Here is a 24,579-nt window from a genome sequence, read left to right on the forward strand (position 1 = left end):
TGCCTAGTTATGCGTTTCGTCCCTGGCATACACACCGGACTCATCAGTGTGACTTTGGTATATTTGTGTGTGCCATGTCACAGACGCTTGGGGAATTTATTATCATCGGGAGCCGCCGGGACTCGAACCCGGCACCTTGTCGCATCTCTTAGGCGACCGAGTGCTGTGTTTATTGTTGCTATGTGGAGCTTTTTATGAGAAGCCGCCACAGTTTAAACTAACGCTGGCAACATGAGGTCGGACATTATCTTGCTGAAACATTAGATTCTCAAGCCAGTTAAGGTAAGGAAGAACATATAGCTCCACTATTTCTTGAAGGTAACGCAGCGCTGTCATGTTACCTAGAATAAAGACTAAAGGTGACCTACCTGCATGTGCAATAGTACCCCATACCATAACGCCTTCTGTCCGGTGTACATGACGCTCAACATCAAACTGAGGTTCACGTCTTTCGCCTCGACGTCGCCTAACTCTTCTTTGGCCATCATGTGCACCCAAGGAGAATCGAGATTCATCAGAAAAGACGACCTGATGCCATTCCACATTCCAATGTTGACGCTCTCTGCACCACTGCAATCGTGGCCGGCGATGCTCAACCGTCAGAGGTAACACTAGATGGGGTCGGTAATGCTGCAGTCCAAAGGACCTTTTCCGGCGGTAAACCGTTCGGGCACTTACAGGATGGCCTTGTTCTCCTAACCACTCTTCAGCCAAAGATCGAATTGTCGCAAATCGGTCTCTAATTGCCATAAGTCTTAGACGTCGATCTTGGAACTTCATTTGTGGTATTTTTGGACATTTCAAACCACGCTTGATAACATCTCATAACGGTAATTGGATTTTTGTTCGTACAACTGTACGAACAAATTCACTTAGCTGGAGATAAATTCCGCATACACGTGCTCTAGGCATTTTAACAAGAACTAATCATCGACTTTGGATCTCCTGGAACAGCTGGATTTCAAAATATATAACAATCCGACAACGTAATCTAACTATGTTGGGGACATGTATAAATTGCGTATACTCCCCCTATCTATGTTTATTACTCTATGGGTTTGATAAATATTTCAAAAATTCAACTGAATGATGCATCGAATCCAGGAAAACGTATCTCTTCTCAGAAACTCAAGTAGTTAATCGAAAACAATTATCAAGAAATCAATATGGGAAGTTGCTACACAACGCTTCTAGGGACCACGGAAAGCTGTGTCAGAATCTCACCCTGTCAACTAGCTACAGTTCACCCTCGTGCGTTATAGTAATTGGTGAACCCGGTTGCTTTCATGAAACCTCAAAGTGAATGCATTCAAGGCCTTAATTAATACCAATTCATACTGTGAGTTTATAGGTCGAAGTTTCAGGCAGATCGACTAAAACTGATGCTTTTGAGGTGTTTCGAACAGAGGTGTCGATAACTTGTATTTTGGATCACGATATCGTTGCAGTAATTGGAGCTGAGAAAGTTTGTACTTGTATCACATTAGGACTTTCTCTAAGGTCTATTTTTGGCGCTCAATCAAGCAAAATAATCGAAATACAACACAATTTTCATCTATGAAATAACAAAACAAACCTTTTTTCTTTGTTGTATCATTTTTTCAACTTTTATTAAATAATAATTGATATATCTTTTGTAATGGACTAGTTTTCATTTTTTTTGTTAAGGATTAATTTTAGAAATTTAAGTAAAATGAAACAAAAATGTGGAAGAATCATTGAAATATCTCTAGAAATGAAAAAGTTATGAGATTTTGAAGTTGCGCTTGGAAGAATAATTTCATAATACGCAGCGTTTAGTGTGTGACGTCACGCCACTTACACGAGGCGACTGGTATTCGCAGAGTGCTTACGAATTCATTGGTGTACAATCACTTGTGCCGTTCGTGTCGTGTTTTGTTCGTTACACGATGGCTGAAATAAAAAAAAATCCTACGACTATTGTATTGTGCCTATGTGTGCAAGCACGACAATTAAAAACCCCAATAAATTGTTTCGTCATGTACCAAATGACATGAATCAAAGGAAGAAGTGGTGCAAATTAATGAGGCGTGACTTAATTGGACCTAAAACTACTTCATATGTGTGTGAAGATCATTTTGATGAAAGTACCTAACAGTACTAGCTGTCTATTTCTGATAATAAAAATACTAAGGTGTAAGTTGGTATGAAATAAGTTATTGACTAAAAATAACTTTGTCCTTTCACGAAGCCTTCTTCCATTATGGTGACATAAAAACAAAACTCGAGTTAAAACTACACTGTACAACTACAAACGACGCGAGAGCCTTGGCGCGGCTAAGTATTTAAACGTAATTTATGGTGTAGCGATCACAGGCAAGTGGCGTGACGTCACAGACGAGTCGGAGACCAAAGACGTTCTGCGCTAAAATACGTAAATTTAAATAATCTATTTCTCAGTCATTTATTGATGAATTTTCAAAATTTTTGTAACTGATTTATCAGTTTTGCTCTATATTTTAATTCTATCGTGTCAAATATAGTATTATCAATATCACTAAACTAGTCCATTGACATTGCATATTTTCGGTTTTTGATCTCAGTGAGATCAATTAAAATCCCTGCCAGATAATACTCGTATGTTTGTCTATATGTGGCTTTATATCTTTTAAAATATTTGGGTACCTGATGGAATAAGGTCAACAATTTCAATCAAAGTATGACGCTTCTCTCACTCTGAGCGAGGGATTGAACACTCGTATATTAATTTCATCTATTAAATTCTCTAATTGAGAAACTTCCACTTCAGCTGAAGAAAGAGATGGTAGAAACCAGGTGCTAAATTTGTGTTGGCGAGGGAAAATGATTTGAATTCATTCAATTCTGCCGTCGCAATCAAGCTTTTCACGAATGGAGCATTTTCTTAATGAGAGAGAACACCCCACTCTGCTGATTATTACTCGTTCCAAATATTCTGTCGTCAGGAAGTATGCTTTCCTCTTTAGGTTCACATATTTGCCAAAAATATTCATATACGTTATATCACAAGACTTATGAATTTAATTTCACACAATAATGTAAAAAAATTAATTTTAGTTTAGAAACAAGGTGTTCCTAAATTAGAGGTATGTATGGGTAACACACGAGTGAACGCAAAAACAATCTCATGAACCAAATTTGCATCTGCGAATGGCTGCTGAATCGAAACAAAATCGACCCCATTTTGAAGCGGTTGGTAATTGTTGAAAAGTGAATGACTTACGACTACGTCAAGCGAAAACGGTCGTGGTCGAAACAAGGTGAACTGACGGAAACGGTGGCCAAGCTAGGATTAACGGCCTGTACGGTTTTGCTGTGGGACTGGCAGGGAATTATTCACTCAGAGCTACTCCCCTACGGCACAACTGTTAACTCGGAACTTTACTGTCTATAATAACATTGTCTGAAAGAAGCAATCTTCTAGAATCGGCCAGCTTTGGCCAATTAAATTTCCGTCAGGACAACGACAAGCCACTCAAATCGATAGTGACTTGATTGGAAGGTGCATCCACCTTATTGTCCAGACCTGGCACCAAGTGTTCCTGTCCATGGCGAACATTTTGGTGGTGAAAAATTCGTTTCAACAGAAGCTTGTGAAAATCGACTCTCTCCTTGTTTTGCCAATAGGAACGAGGGCTTCTATGAGAGAGAACATAATGCAAAATTATAACAAAATATCGAACAAAATGGCGCATATGTGACCAAAATCGGATCATTTTTTACTATGGTAATTAGAGCCTTGTTTTTCATACAAAAATAATGGATTTCTTCTCACTACACCTTATATGACCCTTTAATAGAAAAAGTTTTTCGAAAAGACAAGATGTGATGGGTATGAACACCTATGTGTCATTCATAATTGGATTTCCTACTACGAAGTTTCCGAATAATCGAGAATTTACTTCTTCTTTTGAAATTTTTCCACCACATTGTTCATTTTCGGGTTTTCAACTTTCATGACCCGGCCAACAATGAGGACAAGAAAATTACTCCATAAAACATGTTTATGAGGTCATTATTCCTCACCGATTCGGTTGTTCTCGTGGCTCCTCTGCCTACTCAGAGAATATTACCGTTGGCATTGAGAGCAATATCCAAAACAAGCAGACGGCTGTGAATTTTGCACAAAGGATTATTATTTCCACAGCACTACGTTTCTTCGTTTTCAGTGAGGAATGGAAAAGCTGAATACTTATGGTTTAATATGGATCAAACAAAGGGTGCATTAAGTTAATTTTTTTAATGCAGCCCTCTACAAGGTGTGAATTCAAAATTCTCCTATTTCACATCAACCCTTGAATTGAATATACAGAGTGTCCCAACGAAAATTTGTCTCGCCCCCCAAACGAAGAATTTTCGAAGATTTAAAAAAACAGGTCAACTTCTGTATTGAGGGGATTTGCAATTTTTAGAGAACAGAAAAGAATTCTCACTAAATCACCACCAACATCTTCTCCCTATAAAAAAAATTAGGGGTTGTTGCCACCCTCAGGAGATTTTCTTCAGAACAATGTCGTCGAAGGAATTTAAAAATTATTCATGGATTTTTCAAAACTCTTAGGTTCTTGAGTTAAGGCAGTTCAACTGACTGTTAAACAGTTCAATATTACATTATTTCGTGAAAAGTAACCTATTGGCAAAAACCTCGGATGTGATGCCAACTATATTCGATTTCGAAGTACCTTTTGAAACGGTCATTGATGACCATCTCAGTGCAATGAACTTCGTAAATCGCTTGGACAAAAAGTCTTCCATATAGAATACCGATGAATAAAAATCAGAAAGAGCTATTGGGGTGTATGGGCCTCAAACAAAGAACTCTAGATTCTTGGGAAGTAAGCCATCTATCTTTCGAACCGAGATAATAGCTGTCTATATTTGCGCCCTCGTTTGCGCCCAAGAGTGTCTCAAAAGAAACCTCAAAGGGGCGCGTATTTACATAACTTCGGACAGCCAGGATACGCTGGCATCCCTGGAATCATATAGACAGGGGTCTCTACTGATATGGGAGTGCCGTAATACCATAAAGCAACTGGCCAGAGGAAATAAAGTAACTCTACTATGGATACCGGGGCATTGTGGTATTGAAGAAAACGATGAAGCCGATTAACTTGCAGAAAAGGCATCAAGGTTAACACCTGTTGATCCATAGCCTTTTTGTGGGCTTTCTTGTGTGCTCTCTGAAGCATATCATCTGAAGAGAGCGAGATATAATCAGCCAGAGCTGTTGGAGGTGGTGGCGGCAAGGAATCCTGGCAAGAGCATCCGAGTCCTACTCTTCGTCATCGGAGCAAGGGGATTCTGGTGCCTAGAAAGCAGTGCCCTTCTGCAAGCCCTCTCAATAGACACCACGCAAATTAGAAGGGACCTCGTGATGACAACTCTACGAGGAGGATGGTCCATCCACAAAGATGTCAGTCGCAGAGCGTGGGATTAGCATTTTATTTTTTGCTACCTCTGGCAAGATCCACAGAGCGTAATCGATCTTTTGGCGTGTTGCATGTGTTCGTGTTCGGGATTATGTCCTTTTCCGCTCTGAGTGTGTGAGAATGAACGGTTGAGCGTTATCAGATAAAATTTTTGATTTTCACTCATACCATTGTTCACTGTCTACATTCCATTTGTTACCTTGTGATATATACTTATATGTACCATTGAATTGTGTCCTATATACACTTGCACTATTTGTAATTCACACTGTTTACTTGAATAAAGATCTTTAATAGAGGTCTATCAATGGGAGTGGGACAATAGAAAAACCCTCTGGAGGAACACTCAGGGTCTTGCTCAGGCAAAGAAATTTGTGGTGCTTTCACCTAACTTTACCAGAAGGTTCCTGAAGCTACCATGAGCTGAGCTTTGGGTAATGATGGCTCTGCATATAGGACACTATCAGTGCAAATACTTTTTGTACCACATGGGTAAGTCAGCAGATGAGATCTGCAGGCTCTGTGACAAGTATGTAGAAACAACCGAACACATAGTGTGCAAATCTCCGAGTCTGACTTTCCAAAGAACCAATCACATGGGAAAGTCAGTTCTGGATACTCACGAAGTAATAGCCAAGTCTTCTATGGATTTCGTCGGTTTCTTTAACCGTATCGACGGACTCCCTGGGTTTGTATGAATATGTAGAGAGAAAAAAAAGATCAATTTGGACGCAGTTCCTAGTAGGCTAACAGAGCCACAGCGACCCCTATTCAGTGAATAATAAAAAAAGTAAAAAGTTAAATCAGTCGGAGCTATTCTGTAACGAATCAATTATTATATATATATAATTGAAAATTGAATAACTGTCATTTCGAATTGGATGAATTTCCATCAAGTGAAGAGCGAGTCATTCGAAGATAGCAATTTAAAAATTCCTGAAAGATTCAGGAAATATATCATCATCCTGAATACAAGGAGCATCAAACCTATAAGAACAACTTCACTGTCACCAACCACATCAACCGAAACTCCCTGTTTTCACAATCTACAAAAAAACCAAAGTTAATCCAATTTTCTTCTACTCCAGAAATATTCAGTAAACGGACTCGACAGTATACTCTCCCCGCATAGGTTCCTGACATTCTAATTATGTTTGTGTCCCTATCCTGTTCCTCCCAAACGAGTTGAAAAAGACCCCGAAAAGTTCTGGAACACGCGCTGAACTTTAGCTTTAGCGAAATCAACTTCCCCCTATCTGGGTCGACTTACTACTTGCGCTTCCTGGTCAATACTCGAGTTTTGGTCAATGCGAAAACTGCTTCGATGTATTGGAAAAGTAACGGTTTCTTATTATCCGGTTCTCTTTTGTGCCTTTTGATGTAGTTTTCGTTCCTAAACAATGGTTTTCAGAACTTTTCGTGACGAAAATTATATTATGAAGACTTTTTCAGCGTCATTATTCCGACTTAAAAATACTCTTTCTCTAATTATGTGGTTATTCCGTTCATTCTTCCACATCTTGTAGAACAAAATCGTGCGAGAATATATCAGAAACGTACAGTCTTCATGGTTATATTTTTTTATTATATGTTGGTACTCCGAACTTTCCGCCACGGCTTTATCTGTCAATTCATCAATTTGCCTTAAAGAAATCAGTTCTGCCAACCAACATTTTTCAATGCAAAAATCATTAAATGATATTTATGGAAATATTTCATTAATTTCAATGAAAATGCAATGAATTAGAGAAAATAATGTATAATTCTCGTACAGAAGGCTCGTTCATTCAAAAACTTGCCACTTCGTGACTCGTTTTTGAATTTTGAACTTGTGGAAGAATATCAATGCCTTCTACATTTGTATTATAAATAACTATTCTCTATTTCAGTACAGTAATGAGTTCATTACGGTACTTACAACAGTGCTGTAAAGAACTCGTTACAGCATTATTTTCAGTTATATTTTTCGTTTTGTGATTGTCTATACTGACTTCTGATCCTTTCAAATTTCAGCGCATTTAAATTCACAATATAATATAATTTGGAAATAGTAAAATGATTTGCAACTTTATTCGCAATTTTTTTTTTATTCTGGTGGTGTTAAATCGATTTCGTCAGACATAATTTAATGCGTAATTATAAATTATTTCAAAATTCGAAACGTACGTTTCAAATTCAAATTCCATAATCTGTCAATTTTCGTAGCAGTCACACCAACTGCCAAGATAAAATACAATATTTCACAAAACTTGACTGAAATAGAGAAAATATCGTCTAATACTCGTTGCAGGAGGCAATTCCACCACTCATGCGTTCGAAAACTCGCTCGTTTTCGAATTTCGCGTTCTTGTTGGAATAGGAGCACATTCTGCAACTTGTTTTAAAATAAACTATTCCTTAAAATTCGATAATAGAGTCAAACAATGTAACCGATCATTTGTTTTTCATGGCAAATAGCTTTGAAGTTATAATACAAACTTTTGTTTTTTGGACATAAACCAAAAAAATTGTTTTTTTTTTTCATTTTCAAAAATATATAGGTAACATAATTCATGAATTTCTCATCAAACCATAAAATCATCAAAGGTATCAGTTTCACACAGCAAATCAATAATCAACCAAGTGCCACTCTATGATAATCTGTGAACTTCAGATAATCGAAGTATTCGGTGGCCAACAAGGTCTCCGAATAACCTCATCAAACTTCGTACAGAATGTCATGTGTATAGCATAAAGCATAACAAAAACCATCAACAAGTCAAAAAGATTATCAAAAAATAAATACCAGATTTTTCAATTATTATAACGGAATATTTTTGGTGTACATGTCAAACAACAATTTTGAGTTCTGTGCAAAAAGAAATCATAGCAAATTCAAGTATGATATCGAATATGACACTTCCAATATTTCTGTAATCATAGATTCATTCATGTAATTTTTCAACTTGAAGCACAGATTACAGATATCTGTAATCTGATGACTTGAAGTTATTCCTTTTCTGCTATTTATCTCAAATAAACCATACTTGAAAAAAGACTCCAGCTTAGCTATTGTACTTTTACAATCAATTGCTCAATGATCGTTTCGAATCGATTAGTCTAAACTTCGTTGTTTTAATTGAATCGGGAACTGAAAATGAGAAAAATCGGTGAGGTTCACAGAAATAGAATCGATGATTCTAAAAATCAGTTTTATCAATCAGAATGTTCGATGCAGTTCATTTAATGGAGTATTTCCAATCGTTTGAAAACGACAGTATATTCGTTTTTTTGACGAAAAAAATGTTTTGTTACAGATGTATACAAAGATCTCCTCTTACGTGCGATGGAACAAATGGATCATGCTTGGTTTCTGTTGATGTATTTCTGAAAACGATAATTTTCACCATTCATTTAGGTTGCATGGCTCTCACAGTCATCCTTGGTGTATTAGTCTTCAAACATCGAAAAGCAAAAGTAAGTATTGAAATATTATGAAAGAATTTGGGTAAAGAAAATTGCCATAATTTATAACATGTAGCTTTTCCAAACCCTTCTTCACTCCTTTTTTCTTATTCAACTCATTCAGCCCTAACCCTAAGAAAGTCATAATCTCATAAATCTGAAATTTTATATTTCATTTTCATTAATAGAAATGATTTAAGTTCTCCATCTCACTATATAGTCTTCACGTTATTCAAATATTTGCCCTTTCAAGCGGAAAATAAAGCACCATGGTGCTTTTCAATATCTTGCCTCAGCTTTAAAGGAAATATGTCAGGCATCAATTGACCGTTTACATTTTTATTGAGTACCAGCTTAACCTCTATGTTATGCTGCTATTTCAGAATTAAGGAAAATCAACAGTCAGTCCAAATTTAACTAATTCTTATTTGTGAAACATTAAAAACCGAAATAAATAATAATAATAAAGTTTATTTGCTTTCAACACACATTCAAATGAATGATGGATTAGAACTTATTGAAAGAAGTGTTACACATACTGGAGATGACACATAGGTACTTCAGTGATATTTTCTGTGATTTAGCCTAGCCTTCATTGATGAAAATCTTGTTCAAATATTGATATATAACTTGAAGTCTTCACCAATGAAAAACTTCTAATATTTCATTCCACAAATTTGTCACAGGACTATATCGGAATTATTTTTTCCTGGATTCGATATGAGGATTAAGCTCTGTTTGTAGCGTCCAGATCCCGAATATAATACGCGTCCCCACTTCCCTTAGCAAAATACGGTTTCCTCTTGATAACGATTAATGTGAACACCATCATTCATACTTTAGAAGCCGATTATATACTCATATTATACTTCGTATCATCTTCTTTCCAGGCAATTTCGACCGGTATGTGGACCATTTTAGAGATTATACTTCTCGGAGCCTGCATTTTATATTCAACCGTGAGTATTGAAATGATAAATATTTGCTTACTCTCCGAAATCTAAGCTGAAAAATGAAATGGATGGGGAATTGCTCTGAATATTATTTCAAAAGAATTCGTTAAATTGGGTGTGAAAATTTTGGTCGTTTGTCTTTTTATAGAGCAATATCGTGAGGATTATGAATAAGTATGGTCACGTTATTATCATGACTGGAAATAAAAGATGGAGAAGTTTATGATCATTATTATTTTTGTCGTTAATACTGCGATAACCGTGAAAGATATTCGAATTCAAAAGAACTGGAAACTATATAACTATGTAGAAAAACTTTATTTGGATTATGTGAATATTCTTTGTTATATAAATCATGTCATGTGAAGTAGGTATATATGTTTTCTTCAATTCTGTCTCACCTAGTTGAATAAAATCGTGCAAGAATATCTCAGGATCACACAGATTTCATGGTTATATTTCATTATTTTATGTTGGAACTCTCCTGCTACTATCTTTGAAATTTGTGATAAAGAAAACTGTCCTTTCGACCAACATTTTTCATGGCAAAAATCACTTAACGATGTTTATGAAGATATTCCATTAATTTCAATGAAAACTCAGTGAATTAGAGGACAGAATATATATGAAACTCGAACAGATGGCCCATTCTGACTCATTCTCGATCATTAAAAAACTACCTACTTCGTGGCTTGTTTATGAATTTTGAACTCGTCGAATACTATAAATGCCTTCTGCACTTGTAAAACTTTTGTTGTACTATTTTATTTCGTTTTTGTATACTTCCAATATCCAATACCTGAAAAACTCTCAGTCACACTTCAATTTTATTCTCTCACGAAAACCAATTTCAACAATTTCATTACAAGCCACAAAGAATTGTGTTCAATTCATTAGAAAAAAAAATATACAACCCCGGCATTAATAGACTTGGTAGTTAAACATAAGCATAAACTTCTCCATTAAACCAACAGTCAACTAAGTTGTTTTGCTAGTCGTAATTACAAGGAAACTATCGACAAAACGCTTCCTCAAATATTTTTCCTCCAAACAAACCGGGAAATGGTTTTTTAATGGAATATGTACATTGGTAGAATGTATCTACAGACATAAACTTGAAGTATTAGATCATAAGAATCTAACCTGTAAGCCAGCAGATCTACTTTGCTAGATCTTCGTTGTTGGTATATTTCGTAGGTCCTATAAAATTTTTTGGAGGGTATTGTTATTCAAAGAATTTTTCATGATATTTAGACCATCCCTTCTTTGTGGGCTCAGTTTGTGTCCTCTAGATTTTGAAAATGCTACTCTTGCAACTTCTCGGGAGCTAATAATAGGATCAGAAGCTGAGTGAATATTTTTTACTCTAAGCTCATTGATTCACTCAGTTGATTGATATTCAGAATCTCCAGATGACTAATGGGTTTTCAAAGCTGGTAGATGTATTGAGCTTATAGATCTACAGAGCCGATAGATGGTAGACTTGCAGCAAGTCACATAATTGATATAACTCAACTATGATATAGAATTATATGTTATAAGGAGTGGACCTATATTTAACAGAGAAATACTCATCATTTAACTAAGAACTACTCAATATTCAATTAAGAAATACTTATTTGAAGACTTATATAAAGATTCAGTGAATTCTAGCATTTTAAAATTGCTCCTTCAAATAAAATATAGTTTTATTACATTATTGAGTTCCACCCTATCAGCTGTGTAGATCTATAAGCCCAATAGATTTACTTACTCCGTAGACCTATCAGTTGTCGATCTAAAGTATATGTAGATCGATGAGCTTCAATTAAAAATATCCTCTTAGTTTCTCTTCCACTAGTTTTTGGCGAGTGAAATACCAGAGCAGCCTTCTAAAAGGCTCAAAAAGTTCTGAACCCTTTCAAGATGCAAACTCAGCCCACAAAGAAGTTATTGGCTGAGCCGAGGTGACTTTCAACAAACTCACCCTGTACAGCTCTACTCATCAGCGAAAACAAAAGCAGTCACTTAAATTCATCACACTGTCAAGGTTAACACAATCAACATTCCAGAGCCGAAATATTCATATTTGAAATGCCAACGTTATGGTTATAACAAAGCAACCCCTATTATTCGGTTTCATTTCAACTTGATGAGCTTTAGCTCTGCTCGAAATGAATGTATTCAGTGTAATATGAATCATATCGAATTCACAGCTGGGCAGGATTGTATTCTACCTCGTTCAGAACTATACGAAAGTTTTCGCAACGAGGCACAAATTGGATTTAATTCGAGGGTGGCCAGTCGTAAAATATACATTTAGGGTATGAGTGTGATCTGCAATTATCATACAAAGAAGTTCATTCTGATTTTTAATATTTCATTTAGTTTCGGAGACAAACTTTTGATTTATAACGAGATGAAAAATGTTGTTCAAAATGTTGAACATCTATGTACACTATCTACTAATTATTCATAAAGAACAATCAACGGAGTAGCTAGGACTATCCGAAAGACTCATAATATTCAGTGAATTCGCAGCTCTCTAAACTAAAAACAAAAATTATTCAGTATTCGGGTTACTCGTGCTTTTTCCTCGTACTATCTAATTGATAATTAACTCAATAATGATAATGAAAATTTACTCTTAACAATTGCTACAAAATTATAACGAGAATAAATAAAAAGAGAACATTCAACAACAGGAAAAATTACTGAGCAGACCAAAAAATCAGTGAGAAATTTCATTGGAAGAGAATATCGAAAATATCAACCTGATAAAGACGAATAACATAACAACTTCAAAATTGTTGTAAACTAAAGAGCTTTTCGAAAATAACTCTATTTTTAATAAGATCACACCGAAACTACATGACAGTTTTGACATTTCGTTGTAATGGGACCTTAGAGTAATAAACATAGATAGAGGAAGCATATGTCATTTTCAGTGAGCAAATTTTGTCCCCAACTATCATATTTGACATGAAGCGCGCGAAAATGAAAACATATCGGTGATACGATATTTCACTCAATTCGAGAGTTTCTCCAAAAAGAACGCAATTCTCATGTCCCATGGTGAATTAACGTTTTATATCAACTCCAAATATTTTTAAATAAATACCTAAATATATCAGAAATTCAGAAAACAAACTTCAAGCGCGCCAAACGACGTGAAACAACCGATGACACTAGGAGAGCAAAAATTGCCAAACCTTAGATTTCAGCAGGTAGATACAGATAATAATAAATATTCTGCTTATTATAAATTCGAAAATTAGGAAAAATATTGGATTCCAAATATTCAAATTTGCATATTTAATCGGAAATCACTCAAATAAATATATTTCTTTCAATATAATATACATTCATAACGATATAGTAAAATTGTGGATTTGGAATTATATCACAATCCGACAACGTAATCTAACCATGTTGGGGACATGAAAAAATTGCGTATACTCCCTCTATCTATGTTAATTATTGTATGAATGGAACCTATAACTGAAGTACTAAAGGTACTAAAAATCACTTTATCAAACTGTTTTTGAAGTTGATTTCAAATTCGTTTTCTCATTTGTTTCTTCAAATAAGAGACAAAAATGTCCTAGCAAGATCAGATAAGTTTTTCAACGTAGGAGAACTTATAATTTTTTTATGACTATTTTGTATAATGATTTCGTTTTCATTCGAAATATTCCCCGCCACCCTCGAGAATGCCAACCCTGTAAAGTGAATCCGACTATTTCCATAATATTAAACAGATCAACGTAATTCACAGTTAACTACTGTTGGAAATGGAGAAACAAAGCGACTGGATAATTTGTGGGGGTGGAAAATTTTCATTATTACGCACATTCCGAAATCCCGAAATGGGTGGAAAAAACGCAGTGGGTAATCCGCTAAAGCCTGATTCATTTGGGATTAATTTTTTTTTATTTATCCGCGGCAATCTCATAGTCTAATGAGATGGATATAATGAAAGGATGTGGGTTTTACAAAATCCAAATTTCGACGTTCAAATTTACACACATCGGCAAATTAGGTGAACGGACAAAATCTCAACGAAGTTTGTTATTCATTTTCTCTTGAACAAAGGCTAACAAAAAAAAGTGAAAAGTAAGCGTTCATTCAGAACACACAATGATTTCGAATAATCAGATGTTGCCTCATATTCTCTAAACAATTCTTGATTCTGGTAATTGCGATATCTTAATTTTCAGAGAAATCACAGCACTTGTTTCAGTACACTGAAAAACGTTATCATTGCATTAGAGATTGTCAATCATTAACAAAATTCCATTGATAAAATATACTTTTTCATCAATATAATGAAATTTAATTCCTTAATGTATAGCCTCATTCATTCATATTATGAATCCCTGTCCATCAATGTTACTTACTAGTCTGAAGTTAATGTTGAATGTTCGTTGGTTCGATTATATTAGGTGTACAACTTTGCTTCTGTCGTTTAGCAATAGATGGCTGTAGCGGTGAGTGGTAGTCGGAATAAATAGATGGAAATGTCATACAATAAGCTTAGGTATTTGTTAACATAACGTCATCGAAATATTAGTCGATTTGTGACTGCACCATAAAGTTATTCTCGATTAAACATGTCAGCTTACGAGCCAAATTCTCGTCATTTGCGGGAGATTTCAATTTTCTGCTTTAATATGAAAATATCTGCGGCTGAGGCTCATCGAATGCTCTCAAATTCCTATGATGAGGCCGCTATTAGTAAAAAAACGTGTCGAGAGTGGTTCCAACGCTTCAAGGACGGTGATTTTGACGTCGAAGACCAAATTGGCGCTGGAAGAGTGAAGGTTTTCGAAGATGCAGAATTGGTGGCATTACTTGATCAAGACTCTTGTCAAATGCAACAAGAATCGGCAGGATCATAGGGAGTGACGTAACAAGCCATTTCAAAAAAGTCATGGAATGATTCAGAAACTAGAAAATTGGGTGCCGTACGATTTGAAGACAAGATATGTTGAACGGCGTTTGTTTGCTTGTGAACAGCTACTTTCAAGGCAAAGACGGAAGGGATTTCTGCATCGCATTGTGACTGAAAACTATAAAAGGGTTCATTACAATAATAACAAGTTCAGAAATTTATGGGGATACTCCTGATATGCTTTCACGTCAACGGTCAAACCAAATATTCAATGTTCTAAGGTCATGATCAGTATTTGGTGGGATCAGCTAGGCGTAGTGTATTATGAGTAGTTAAAACTGACTGAAACAGTCTCAGGCGATCGCTATCGAACACAATTAATGTGTTTGAGCCGAGCATTAAAAGACAAACGGCCGCAATACAACGAGAGACAAGTTAAAGTGGTCTTATTAAGAAGTAAAAAAATTGGATCGATTTCACCAGTTTTTTCAACGCGGGTTTCTTACACTGCCCGAAATATGGGAGAAAGTAGTGACCAGAGATGGACATTACAATATTACAATAAAGCCTCCAATTTCAGAAAAAAAGTGGGGAAGCAATATTGTACGCATACGTAAAAGAACTTTTTTCTATGTTTTTAGTAAACTGGCAGAGAATAAGCATCAAATAATTTATTTTGAATATCACCAGATTATTTTTTTCAATTATCCAACGCAAAAAACATCAAATTTCTACAATTTTTTCATAAATCACATTTTATCTCTGAGAACTATTACCCAATTGTATATTTCAAACCTTGATCATCATTCATTTTGAGGACTTCTATTCTCTTCTGGACCGTCGTCGTCCTTTTCCTCTACAGTTACCCTGTATATTGTCAGCCTACACAAGAATAGGTGTAAACATTCTAGGCCCAGAAGTATATCCGAATGAATTTCCTGCTCCTCCAGAGAAACATCGCTTGACACCAGGTTTTCCACCCACATATTCGATCATTAATTCTGCTACATTAGCTTCTACCCTACCCGAAATTTTCAATGAAAGCAGGGTTGGTAGTGAGGGGAGAATTCTGTTCATTCCGATCCTTGGGACCATTCTCTTATGCCATATTAAATATTGGGGCGAATTTCACTCACTCTCAACAGCCGCAATAAGTTTGAATGTCCACAAATGTGCAGAGAGAAGCTGGGAATATGATATTCCAGGGATATAAGTCTTTTGAAAACTTCACTTTTTATATTTTTTATTATAGTCAGTGTGGTGTGTCAGGATATTTATTGTTGTTTTGAAACTAGTTGAATTCTTTTTGAGCACTCGTTTTCTGAACAGATCTTCTAAATCATTACGTCACGATGACAGTTAGTGTTCTTTGTAATCATGGAAAAATACACGGTTGAACAATGTTAGGAAATAATTGAATAGTTTTATCAAAATAATTAGTGAGAGAAATCAAAAAAAAATTCATAGACGATATTATTTGAGTTGAATTCTTATGAAATACACCAAAATTTATGTGAAAAATATTCGTTGTATTCATTTGAATTCTTCTTTATTTTTGATTTGTTATAGCTTATAGAAAATTCATCATATACATTTATACACTCCAAAGGCCCACTAGATGCTCAGAAACCAATTCAGTTCTTCCCTTGAAGTTTTTTCATTATAATAATTTCCTCGTTTCCTCGTTTAGGAATCATTTCATTGAACAGAAGTAATAAGCAATTTCTGCATTGGAAATTGGAGAATCCATCTTTGAAATAAAGTTGAATTCTTTTTTCCTCATAAAAATTTTCTCGATCAGAAATCATTTCATTGGGCAGAAATAATAAGCAATTTCAGCTTTCTTCTGTAGCCCTCTCGTTGTGATGAAAACGATTTTTTAATTATGATGTTTCCTTTTGAAGCAGTCTATTCATCACTGAAAGCGAAAGGAAAAGAAAGTCTAGACTGTCTCTAGAGATTCAGAATGAATCATTTTAGCGAGTATTGGATACTGGTAGAGTGGCAAATCCGCAGAGGGTGTAAATTTGGTTATAATCTTTTACTCCAGGACTGAATTAAGGATCAGTTGAGAGGATGAAAAAAGAGTCACATTGCCTATGAAATCTAATCTTTGATAATCGATTTGTTTATCGCAGGGCTTGGGATCTAAGTTTTTTTCACATACTTCTACTCGCATCTCAAGTCAAGATTGACTTGTACTAGATAACATTTACAGAGTAAAACAATATTCTGCCTTTTCCGAGAAATTTAGGATTACCAAGAAAAGTTAATCACTTGTGGAGAATAACATATCAAACTTGGAATATTTACACCTGAAAAACTATTCCATTCATTTAAAAATTAATGTTCCCATGTGCTTTTTTTTATGCATCATTACACCATTCATATGGGTAAAATAGTTGTTGAGTAATCCTCTCCGAAGGACCTACTCGTGAAAAATCTTAAACCGGCTCCTTCACCATTTTGCAGCGCCAAGATTTACCTAATTATCAAACTATTTTGAGCTGCTTTCTATATGAAAGTTGATAACTTTCGATAAAGGTTACAATGTGTCATTTGAATATCATTATTGATACTTCACATCACTTTCGCATCATCTGTGAATTATTCCAATGATATTCAATTGGAGTTTAAATTATATTCAATATTATTATAAGTTCGATAATGAGTACTCATTAAAAGGGGATGTTTTTGTAGTTTTTTCCGGAGAACAATCATGGAAACTTTAAATTGCCTGAAACGTTCATCGATTAATATGCAATGAGACGAAATCGACGCCTAAACCAGTTCTATCCCCACTCTTTTAATTAGCCAATACAAAAACTTTACTCTGCCGAAAACCCGATTACCGTGGAAAAGCGACATCTGTAGTGTAGGAGGGTAGGTAATTCCTTTTCCAAATTTCTTCGATGAGAAATGAAGTTGGAAAAGTTTTGATAGGAACACCCTTTCAGCCACGCTTAAACTCCCTGAGATTCGGCTCTACAAGAGGAGATAGCGTTTGTTCAAGTGTTTTATGGACTTCCTAATTTATAGCCACCTCGATTTCGGCCCGTTCTCATAACTATCTCATTGTTGATAGAAATCCAATTGGACTTCAATAAATATTGTTTTTGCGAGTTCAACGAAAGTTGGTTAATTGAATTGGAAAAGCAAAAGCCGGGAGAGTTCGGGGCCGTGAAATATTCGAGGAAAAATGAAAGATGGTTTGCCAAAAAATAAAATCTCTCTTTACTCCGATGAGATATCTTAATTCAAGATGGGAAAATCAATGTACCCATAGGCATTAGTAGAAAGCAGCATTATTGTTTCATGTTAGGAGTCTACCTGACATCATTTTAGAGCTATAGAAATTTAAATTGCAATAAAACAACGATGGATTATCCGATTGACATGAATTTTATTAATCCGCAATATAATCTTGTGGCATTACATTTCAAATATGATTTCTGGCATATGACCGCCACGGCTAGCTCGGATGTAGTCCAATCTGGACGTCCAACTTTCGATGACTTTTTCCAACATTTGTGGCCGTATATCGGCAATAACACGGCGAATGTTTTCTTCCAAATGGTCAAGGGTTTGTGGCTTATCCGCATAGAACAATGACTTCACATAGCCGCACAGAAAGTAGTCTAGCGGTGTTAAATCACAAGATCTTGGAGGCCAATTCACAGGTCCAAAACGTGAAATTGGGGGGTCACCAAACGTGTCTTTTAATATATCGATTGTGGCACGAGCTGTGTGACATGTTGCGCCGTCCTGTTGGAACCACAGCTCCTGGACATCATGATTGTTCAATTCAGGAATGAAAAAGTTAGTAATCACGGCTCTATACCGATCACCATTGACTGTAACGTTCTGGCCATCATCGTTTCTGAAGAAGTACGGACCAATGATTCCACCAGCCCATAAAGCGCACCAAACAGTCAGTTTTTGTGGATGTAACGGTGTTTCGACATACACTTGAGGATTAGCTTCACTCCAAATGCGGCAGTTTTGTTTGTTGACGTAGCCATTCAACCAGAAGTGCGCTTCATCGCTAAACAAAATAAAATGGACGTAGTGCGCGATACGTATTCCGCACAGAACCGATATTTTAGAAATGAAATTGCACTATTTGCAAGCGTTGTTCAGGCGTGAGTCTATTCATGATGAATTGCCAAACCAAACTGAGAATAAATCACTCGACAGCTATTAAATCGGTCGCCATCTTGAATATAAATGCGAACTCAAAGTTATATACCTCGAAAAAAAAAAACCCTATACAACTCTGTGACTCCAGAGGGAGTACCTAAGTTACCAAAGGGAGTTGATAATGGAATGAGCACCTTCGAAATTTTTCAGTAGATTAAACAATTAACTATCAAAAGTCGATGCCTAATCTGATTTTCCCTTCCAGATACTAGTAAAGTTCTTCGAGTTCTCCCCGATCCAGTGCTTCCTGGAGCCCTGGGCACGCGAGATGGGCTTCATCATCTGCTACGGTGCCATAATCCTCAAGCTCTACCACCACCTGATCGAATTTCGCACAAGGAAGGCCCACAGATGGGTGGTCAAAGACACCGATCTCCTCAAATACCTGCTGATCATGACGTTCTCCGTGTTCGCATACATGGCCGCCTTCACCGCCTTCATGCTCAACTTCAGACAGGAGAATTACGATTTGCTGGTGGAGGAAACCGTAGTGGTGGACGGATCCAGATACCAGACCTGCAAACCTCTCCTGTGGGATTTTGTAACCGAGACGGGAGAGCTCATAATATTGATATTCGGGATTCATATCAGTTACGCAACAAGGAACGCAAGGACGCAATTTCACGTGAGTTTGCTTTGTGGTTTTGGGGTAAACACGGACAATGACCGGAACAATATATATTATCATATTTTTTCTTTGAAAATTTCAGATTTTTACCTATGATTTCTGGAATAATGTACTGATCGCCTAACTGCCAGCATTTTCGTGATCTTCATACTCGAATTAATCAATAAGATGATACAATATTTCCATGAAGGAACTTTTATTTTTTTTCAATTTTCTAAGGGTTTTCGACAAAAAATTTTTCAGGTGAGATCGAAATTCGGCTAATCAGAGATCGTCAATTCTGGCAACGTTAATCAATTCTTCGTAGAGCTCACGGTTTTGAGGAAATTTTAACTCGAAATTTTGGAAAAAATTGAATTTCCTTCCAAAAACCTCCTGAATTATTCGTCGCATACACCTCAAATGAAACGCTTTTCAAACATCAAGTTACGATCTAAAACATACTAAGGTTTCAAGGGCGTAGCTTGCATCCAGAAGAAGTTCTGGCCCTTCATTTAAGACAAATAGAAACACAAACAGTTAAAACCCAATACAGCGTTCACAGTTCGACAATTAATATATTATACATGATATTGAAATAGTGAAAACAAAATTTAAGTTATGCTATAAACTATAACTAAAAATTAAACATAACATGATCTGAGAATGATCAGCTTACTGAAAAAACAAAGGGCAATTTTAATTTTGAAATTTTTTCCAATTTATGGAGTTGAACATTGAAAATATCAACACCACATAAAAAAGAATTAAATATTGACAGCATTCTACACATTGAATTGAATACCCACAGAATGAAGATTTACAAAAACTGAATGTCCAACAACTATACCTTTTCCATTGTAGCTCAGAGAATCGAAGTTCAATTTCAGTAAAGGGAACTTGTATTTCAGAATTGGAAAGTATAATTCAGAAAATAAAAATGGGATTCGAAAATAGTTGATTTAATTTCAGAAAAATGGAATTGAAATTACGATTAGGAAGTGGGAATTCAGAAAAATGCAGTTGTTGGAACATTGATGGACGACAGACGAGAACTTTATTGTGATAAAGCATTTGGAAACATCCTTAGACACTCTTCCAACTCAACTGGTCATCCCCTCATAACTTACTCCCTTGAACTCTCCTTTGAATTTCTTCTTCCTTTTCTTATTCTCTAAGTTGTATGCCTGCGCAATTGTATCATGATAACCACGAGTACCCAACGAAAGACAATTGTTACACTAATGCAGGTACATTTATATTGTGTATTATGTTTATTTTATTATCGTGACGTCAAATTTGGCTAGACACAAACATTATGTATAATTGCTTTTTGTCGCCACAGTTGTAATTCAGAAAATTGATATTCGGGATTCATATCAGTTACGCCGCTAGGAACGCCAGAACGCAATTTCACGTGAGTATACATTGTGATTTTGAGGTAAACAAGGACAATGACCGGAACAACGTTCATAAAAAAATTGAATACCCACAAAGTATCGATTGACTAAAATGTATGTTCAACTTCACGTTTTCAAATTGCATATAAGCGTACAACTTTGCTTTCGCCGTTTTTTCCGAAATTCGAGGCTTTATTGTAAAAAACTGGTTATACATTTATGATTCAAAGTGTTGTCCATCGCTGGCCACTATTTTCTCCCATTTTTCGTGCAGGGTTTGAATCCCTTGTTGAGAAAACTGGTTATATTTTGAATGCGATGCAGAAACTCTGTCAGAAAAACATCAGTTTCTTCATTATGGCTTTTAAAACTAAGTTGAATACTCATTAATGAATATTTGCCTATTTTGAAAAATAAAAATTCTAAAGTTATTCGAATAAGCTCATCTCAACTCCTTCAATTTGAATCCTCATTCGTTCAAACACGCATAACTTAACCATAAAACATAACACATAATTCTCAGAAATTGAAATGACAAAAACCCATATTATACATACTCACTTTTTACAATTGAATAATGTAGTTCGAAAACTAGTTGATAACAAGAATAAAAATTAAAGTAAAAGCTACGATATCGAATGTTCCGAATCACGTACAACGATGATTCATATAACTGTTGAACTTTTTTACCGCCCATGAAGATGATAAAGGAGAAACAAATTGGAAAAGTTTCCTCCTTTGTTTATAGCTTAATTGGAAACTTATCGGAGGAAAACGAGTGTTGCATGGGTAATTTCCCGGAGACAAAATTTCCCAAACAGCTTATTGCCTGCTGTGAGTTGGGGACAACTGAAACAGATGGTTGAGATCAGATATCATATTTCGATTTTTCATCTAGCAGTTTTCTAGTCAAAACCAAACGAAGTTTTTCGTTTCAACTACATAAATGATACTGCAAATATTATTATCAGATATCTCATTATAATAAGTTGTCTTTTTAGAAGAGAATATTAAAAAATATCTTTTGAGGAATTTTTCACCATTTAACGGCTGTGGCTTTCAAGTGATTCATACTTCGAAACGATTTTGTACTCTCATATCAATTCTATCTAGAAAGTCCAATTCGGAAAGCACCCTAAGAAGGATTAGTGACAAAGGATTTCACCATAAGATATAATAGTTTTGAAATGAAATTCAATCTCGTGAGATGAATTAAATCACTTCTATTTCTTGTGACTATTTCAAGCTCTTGTTAAAAACCAATCAGAAGTTCTTGTCAAGTTTGAATTATCGGTAGTCCAATCTTGACTCACAACTTTGTTTAGCCTTTCAAGTTTGCTATTTTCAGAGTTGTGTATGATACAGTTTTATGTCAAAACATTGTAGATAATTCTACTAAACTTCAGGTTTTTCATTCTTCAGTTTGTTTATGAAATAGTCTAATGAAATTCCACCTCTGATTGAATTTATCTGTTAAATATGTCCTTGATTTCACAACTCAACGAAGTTATTGCTCAAGCAACTCAGTTTCATTATGAAATAAATCGACATCAGACTCATAGCAAAAATTGAGCCACTTATGGTATAACTTCTTCCTATTTCAAGCTCTGGTCAAATAAATACATCAGGAGTTTTGATCGAGTTCAGATTATCGATAACATCAAACTAGACTCTTGACTCCGATTTGCCTGTCAAGTTCATAGTTTTCAGATGTGTATATATGACAAATCGACGTCCGATACTTTCGAATTTCAGATATTTTACCTATCTCTTCGTGAAATACTTCAGTATATTCCACTCGTTATTGAAAAAATCTCATCACTCTGTTCTTTACTTCATAACTCAATTGAGTTGCTTGAACACACCACACGTCCTAAGGATTCACTTTATTGCAAAGTATCTCAGTATATCAGAAAGACGCTACCTATAATTATATTATCGAATTTTCAATTTATTTTTTGGCCTTAATGAACTAACATTTTCATCCAACTGCAAAATCGCTCAGAGATACTTCAGCCACCTCAAAGTAATCTGATAAGACCCACAGTCGGATAAAGAAATAAACAAGGTGTAATCCCACCCTTACTCCTCTCAAGGCACAAGCATACGCAACGTCTCTCTACCTCTCTCACCAACAATCTCCATCTCGGATCGTATTACCGAAGAGGATGGATATAGTACGGTCTGAAATTCAAAATAAATTTCATTTATTCATCTCCATAAATCCACCTATCGCATGTATATGCTCCGATCGAGATCAGCATAGGGGACTGAAAAGAGCGTATCATCTCCGTTGTCAATATATTCTTAACACTGGTATGCTTTTATCGTGTGATGTCTTATGATATCATTTTTGAGGATAGAGAAGGCTCGTGTATTCACGAGATAGAACCTGTCCGATTTTGAATTCGTCTCCGCTCGAGGTCTTAAGGGCCTCTGTCATGGTAACACGTGATTCGAAGAGGAAGATTTCACTTATGTAGATTGGGAATGATACAAACATTTGTCAGATCATCGAAGTTATTTGTGGATCGGGAACATACTGTGATTTTGAGGGCGTAGCATTCGTCCAGGAAAAATTGCAGCCTCGGGAATATTATCGAGTTTTTTTTTGAAAATTTCGGATTTTTACCTACAATTTTTAAAATAATGTACTGATCGCCCAACTGCAAGAATTTTCGTGAACTACGTAGTAGAATCAATCAATGTAGGCTTGGTTAATCGATCGTCTAGAGGTATGATTCGATTACCTGGCCTTTCGTCTTTTTCTCCGTGACTTTGTTGGATTTGTAATAATTAAACTTTTTTGAATTATTTACATCTATATTCAAAGCCACAATTATACAGTACAAACTCAGTATTGAGAAGATCTTAATTACGTCTTAATTACAAGTTTCTCACTACGGTACTGAATTTCGTCTTCAACTCGTTTGTTGATTACTCGAAACGTCTTGGATTATCACGTCTTCATCGTACTTCAAGTTTTCGGTCGTCTCGTCTTTAACATGTTCGCGACTCGTCTTAATCTAGTCCGCGAAACGTCTTTTCGTCTTAAGTTGACCGCCCGAACTTGACTCGTCTTCGACTTAAGTTAAACTGTACCTGTCTTCGGCTTAATTTGAACTGTGTCTCTGCCTATTGGAACTACCCTGTCTCGAATATCGACCTCCCTTCTTCTCGTCTTGGCCACACCCTTAGCTGAAAGTACCATCCCCTAGTCCAATAAGAGCTTTGCCGTACCGCCCACAAAGATCTTCGCGGATTCCTGGAAATCGAATATTCTAGAAGGACTAGAACCTGATAAACAGATGTAACACATCTGGTACGACCGTGTTGTCTTCGAACCTTATCAACCCCCCAATAAATCTCTTCAAGATTTACAACTCTTGACATATCTTCGACACCTCGAAGAATAACACACCTTTTTTACATTATGTACAATAACAATTCGTTCCCTGTAAATCAATCGAAACTATCATGCCCTCGACACTAAAAGAAACTAATAGGTCTCCAAGCATCCGGTTGACCATCGCAATTATTTACAGGGAACAATAATTGGATCCTACATCAATAAAATGATACAATATTCCCAAGAAGGAAATTTTATTTTGTTTTCAATTTTCTAAGGGTTAGGTTAGGTTAGGTTACTTTCCTTGTAGAGCTCACGGTTTTG

At 35.8% G+C, this 24,579-nt stretch overlaps 1 protein-coding gene across 5 annotated transcripts in view; it reads left to right on the top strand.

Moving 5' to 3' along the window:
• Nucleotides 1–24,579, top strand: part of LOC123678746 (probable G-protein coupled receptor 158) — a 101,296-nt gene that overhangs the window by 44,301 nt on the left and 32,416 nt on the right. For all 5 annotated transcript variants that reach the window (XM_045615919.1, XM_045615918.1, XM_045615915.1 and 2 more), the window contains exons 5-7: nucleotides 8,726–8,885; nucleotides 9,764–9,832; nucleotides 19,105–19,524. In XM_045615919.1, coding sequence (XP_045471875.1) covers nucleotides 8,726–8,885; nucleotides 9,764–9,832; nucleotides 19,105–19,524 — 649 coding nt within the window. The remainder of the gene's footprint in view (nucleotides 1–8,725; nucleotides 8,886–9,763; nucleotides 9,833–19,104; nucleotides 19,525–24,579) is intronic.

Source organism: Harmonia axyridis, chromosome 4 (assembly GCF_914767665.1).
Source record: "Harmonia axyridis chromosome 4, icHarAxyr1.1, whole genome shotgun sequence".
NCBI lineage: Eukaryota > Metazoa > Arthropoda > Insecta > Coleoptera > Coccinellidae > Harmonia > Harmonia axyridis.